Source organism: Melanaphis sacchari, unplaced genomic scaffold (genome assembly GCF_002803265.2).
Source record: "Melanaphis sacchari strain LSU unplaced genomic scaffold, SCAv2.0 Contig8_pilon_pilon, whole genome shotgun sequence".
NCBI lineage: Eukaryota > Metazoa > Arthropoda > Insecta > Hemiptera > Aphididae > Melanaphis > Melanaphis sacchari.
In genome coordinates this window covers 3,096,265-3,101,889 of record NW_020271635.1, presented here as the reverse complement: position 1 = coordinate 3,101,889, position 5,625 = coordinate 3,096,265, and the positions used below count along the sequence as shown (strand labels likewise).

Here is a 5,625-nt window from a genome sequence, read left to right as displayed (position 1 = left end):
ATACGCGTTGCGGCGCGGGGCCGGGGTGAGGGGCCAGGGGGTTGGCAGCCGCGCGCGGAAGATCACGACGGCACGTGCTGGGACCGAACGCGCGCGTGCTGCATGCGTCTGCTCTCCTATATATATATGTTATATATTCCTCTTTACAATAATATTAATACTCGCCAATTCGTACTATCAACACGATAGATGAACAACGATTTTTCTATTTGTCTCTGCATGACTATCACGATAAACATCCATAACAACCATTAGCATGCAATATTAACTATTTCATTATCATGTGCGCTGGGCGTCGGCACTATCGCCGGACAAATGTTAGCCATGCGTTCGTAATCGCACCGATTGCAATACTCGTCCCGAGCAGATCGGCACACAATGTTCGACGACCCGTTCGTGTCGACACCTTTATTGGTACGAGCTCTCCAGCTGCATTCCGTTTCGGCGCCGTCGCCATGTTCGCAACGAAACTGATATGCCCCTGAGCACCTGCTCAAGCGTGCCAAGCCGCCATGACTTTCATAATAACCAGGTATTTAAAAACCCTGAACAATGACCGGTTTATGGACGAGAAAGTCACTACCAGCCTGTCGTGATGACCATGTCTTGCGATATATTATGTGATATCGTTATGACGAAAACCGTGTCATGTCACAATAAATTTCGGCTCGACCGGAAGACGAAAAACAATAATAATAAAATGCGGAGACTACGTAATACAATAATAATAATAATAATAATACTGATAACTCAGCTAATGACGGAAATGGACGGCCGTTACCGTGGCTACCATGTTTGTCCTGCGACGTTACCTTCATAATAGTGTTATGCAGGCATGTAAGACATTCATCGAAAAACCAAAATATTGGGGTCCTCGACGGCTAACTGATTATTATGAATATAATATCTTCAATATTTTTCCGATAAACGTACTTAGCCTTGATATTATGTTGCGTAACATGAACGGCTATTTTATTTATTTTTATTTTAATCACGCGCATTCGTGTCAAAAGCTGCACTATATCAATATGTAATAACATGGCTGATATTACCTGGCAACTTATTTGCCGATGGCTCGCATCTGTTCATCATACGCGATAAATGAAATGCCCACGCCGAGACAAGCCCATGCATTGTTATGTTAAGCAATGTGCGCCACGGGCTTATCAATAATAATATAACATTATAAGGTACGAGGTTAATATGCTAACAGCAACAACCGCTGTAATAATTATGATTTTATTGTTGCTTTAACTGGTAATTTTGGCACCTTATTGATAACCTGCACAACACAACAAACATGCATCTATTATGTACTATATTATGCATGTGCGACTTCATGACTTGCGTGTGCCTGTCGTGACCTGATGACCAATTAATTCGTTGACATCAACATCTTGTAACAATCTGCGTTCATCATACAAGGCAGACGTCAGTTTGTTAAACAAAATACGTTAATAATAACCGTGGCATAGAACATGACTAATATGTTAATTACGTACATTTTATTTGTTTGTTGATTACCTGAAACCATCATTATAGCCGTTAATGCATACCAAGCAACAGCTCAATACTAAACAAACAGCACCTGTTTATACTACTTAAAAATATTGGAAAAGTCATTCCTTTGAAAATATTACATACCTAGCATGTGGTGACTGACTGCTGGGCTCTCCCTTCATGTTGAAATATTAACGCCTTCTAATATGATATATAGTGTCTTTTATATAATTAATTACAAGTGTTTTCCTGACGATCATCACTGAAGTACGAATTGCCACTCGCCATTTGACTTCAATAAGCCTCTGATGTTCGTACCTGACGGTATCATCTGCGCGAAACTGTACATAAATATGATGCAGAAACTGAAGCTGCACTTTATTAAGTACATAATTGTATATGTAAACAATATTCATTGGATTTGCCCGCCAATAGCCCCAGCTCGCTCCTTATATCTGAACCTGCAGTAAACAACAGTTGTGGTAACTCATTATGCTATTGTTCACAACCTATAATTGAATAGTTTTGAAACTGATAAATTCAATATCGGTGGACCTACCACCTATTGACGCTATGTCTTTTACTTTCCATACGGCTCAATTCATAATTGCCGTGGTACACTTTTCCTGATTGAACTCAGTACATCTTTCCGCATCCTCATGCAAGAATAAACCGTCTGCATGGGTACATCTGAACTGCAAAACTGTCGAACAACTACAACATACCAAATATCGAAATTCAATTTATTATTACAGCTGAAAATGTTTTAAACTATCCATCTGGTATTGTAAATGTGAACCTATTGGCTGAACCTGACACGAGCTCTATTATAGTATAATAACCTGTGCAACACAACATATTAGCTCTGACAATAATATGTAACACGATCTTCATCAAAGCATTCGTCATTCTGTTTACTGATTTACCAGAATTGACTTATTGTTGCTGTACCCCATTCATAAGACCGGTGAATTTTATATTTTCCATCGTTATAATCTTGAGCAATATAAGCTTCTTTTAGATAAGTACCAACTATAGATTAAAATTAGATCACATTTAACCAGCAGTAGCCTGAAGGACAAAACCTATAGACATTGGTGACAAACTGGTTCGATATTTTCATATATTAAAAATGCCATGGAAAAATGTCGTGATGATATTTAAAAATGGTTCATATGACAGATAGTTCAATTTATAATGTTTGATCACTAGTATTGTCTTGACATATTTAATTTATTAATCTGCATAACGTGCATAACTGTTAGTAATTGATTCATTACGATATCAAACCATTACCCATTATTATTATTATTATTATTATAAGTGTGAATGTTTATGCGTATAATATTGAATAAAATGATATGTTATACGCGTGTGCAGGTGTACGCGCCTGTTAATATAATGATGTTATTGTGTCACCCATTATTTATCTTTTACTTTTAATCCATCGTCTCCGTGCGTGGTTCTACCTCGGAACCCGACGATTTTCATCCGCTGTTCTCGGACAGTACTGTTACGATGGTTGTACAATAAACAGTATTGTCCACTCTGACGTCTCGTCAGCACGATCGTCTGACTGTGTCGTTGCTCTGACGTGCCTACCGGTGCCACGATACAACGCAGTAGTTGACGGCCTCTGTCGTCCATTAATCCGTCAGAGACTTCCTTCCTGTATTATTGTTCACAATAGTTAAGTATGTTTTCTCAACCCTATGTATTTTTACAGTTTTGGCATGAAGACATGGTGACGTAGTTGGTCGTTTGTGTATTATACAATCCTGAAAAATGCTCGTCTCAAATCTCATTCACCGCGTTTGGACGATATGGGCCACTGTTATTGCAGGTAAGAGTTTTGAAAATGTTGATTTGTTATTTTAATTAATCTTATTAAGTGTATTACCTTTTACTTAGTATTTATTAAACACCAACACTCGGTAGTTGTCTCTGAGTATGACCGGTTAAATTTATGTTTTTACTCGATCCATTCAAATCCCAGATATTTATTTATTAAATTAACCCAATAAAAATGTAAATGTATACATGCTAATATAACAGTGACTATATAAATTAGTATTTGTTTACGTTAGGTGCTGGTTTAGTTTACATCAGCACAGTGCTGTTGAATGTAAATGTTTATCAGTGATTTATTTATTGTGTTTTCTGGCGTTTTCATAGTACCTATAAATTATACTACGTTGATAATAATAAGAAAACAATATTAGTACTATTCCATTTAACTCTTGCACATAACCATTTAAAACATATAGGTATTTACTTCCTACTTAAAGTCATCTAATGAAATGAACTTGATAAATGATTCCTAAATGTTAATATGCTAAATACTGGTTTATAAATATTTAAATTGAACAGATTAGCATGTATAATGTTTATCTTATATTGTTTATTTTAATTTAACTATCAGTTTTCATATTTTTATTTGTTATGTCAAATCAAATGAATAATATACATTTTTTTTTTAGTGTGCACCTGTGTTCCAGTACCATGTCCTCAAGATACGTGCATTTTGCCTAATAGTAAGGAAAATCATTGTAGAGATTTAGATGTATACATTAAGTGTATGAAATCATTATCAAAAAAATGCCGTGGCGACATTGGATATCATTCAGCTGTTACAGTATCAAACTCAGAGTTCAAAAAATCATGCACTAGTCATGACGATTTTTCCAGAAATGATAGTGAACATTCCCAAATAGCTCAATCAACTCACAATGGACCTTCTTGTCCAGTACTATTTGATGATAAAAAAGAACACCGTTTTTGTGGCTTATTTGGCGATCCTCACTTGAGGACATTCGATGGAAGGTATCAAACTTGTCGAATTCATGGAGCTTGGCAAGTGATTGAGAATCCATTTTTTGGAATCATGGTAACCAATGATGCTGTTGTAAATAGCACAACAGCCACAGCTCCAACTAAGGTATTTAATTAATATTTTTTATACTCAGAAAAAATTTTTTAATCATAATTTTTTAATTTTTTAGTTGACAGTTATATTAAAATCACATAAACCTGAGTGTACACTACAAAAATTGTATGAAGCACAAGGAGATAATCAGTTATTGAGTGTATTTGAAGATGGCACTACTTCATCTGGACCAGCTTCATCGCCAACTGTTTCTCTTTCATGGCGTTCCAATGATCCCAACAGTGAGACAGTAATCATAAGATTATCGTATATTTCTACAATTATAACTGTGACCCGTGTTGGCAAATATTTATCCATTTCTGCTAAATTGCCAGACCAATTAACACAATTATTTAATCAAGATAAGAATGTATTATGTTCTACTGGTTGTCCTCTTTCTGAACAAATAGATATTAAACAAGTAACAATAAGTGAATTAGATAGCGCGTTGACTTCATGTCATAACAGTGTTGGACCCACTGGTCATAAACTAACTGATCAGTATTTAGATTGGTGTGTGTTTGATATGATGACCTCTCACGATGAACAGTTCATCAATGCTTCACATGCAGCATATTCTGATGTACTATTTTTTGAACCACGTTCATTGTTTAATAGGACGGTTAGTGTATTTGAGTTTAACCCCAATTCAACAGCTGGGGCCAATTATATACATAGATTAAACTTATTTATTCTCATTATTATTGCATTGTACAACTTTCTTTGAGTGTTCCTAGTATTGTAGTTTAAGAAAATACTGTACCATAATTTACTGTCTCTACCTTACACACGTCCAACATCATAAAACTAAGTTTTTCATTTTATTTTTATTTAAGTCATAAGTTATTAAAATTATTTATATATTTATTTTATTTTTTTGTTGATTTACAATTTTACTTATAAATGGAAACTTACATAATATTCTCCTCTACAAATGTCGCTATAGTATATTTTAAATCATATGTGTTTAACACAGACAATAAAAGCTGAGACACAGCCTTTTAAGTATTTAGCATATTTTTAATTGTGATAGACAATATTTTTTTTTCCTGCCAATATTTATTTAATAAATTGATTAACTTGTTAATCTCAAGTCTATAGATTAAAAAACCTAATAACTGAATTTATATTGCTCTGCGAATGTACATTCATATATTTTTTAATATTTTATGAATATTTTTTAATTGAATGATTTTATT

The 5,625-nt window shown here is 34.6% G+C and overlaps 1 protein-coding gene across 3 annotated transcripts in view; it reads left to right on the top strand.

Annotated features, from left to right (window-relative positions):
- The window catches only part of LOC112602505 (RGM domain family member B-like), a 7,197-nt gene extending 1,892 nt beyond the window's left edge, over positions 1-5,305 (top strand). Inside the window, exons 1-4 of one of the 3 annotated variants that reach the window (XM_025350595.1) lie at positions 2,859-3,171; positions 3,227-3,343; positions 3,981-4,438; positions 4,503-5,305. In XM_025350595.1, the coding sequence (XP_025206380.1) occupies positions 3,286-3,343; positions 3,981-4,438; positions 4,503-5,153 (1,167 nt within the window). In that variant the 5' untranslated portion in view covers positions 2,859-3,171; positions 3,227-3,285 and the 3' untranslated portion in view covers positions 5,154-5,305. Of the gene's footprint in view, positions 1-2,858; positions 3,172-3,226; positions 3,344-3,980; positions 4,439-4,502 lie in introns of those variants that run through there. The other 2 variants (XM_025350592.1, XM_025350594.1) reach the window with 2 other exon arrangements.
- Positions 5,306-5,625: the final 320 nt, after the last annotated feature.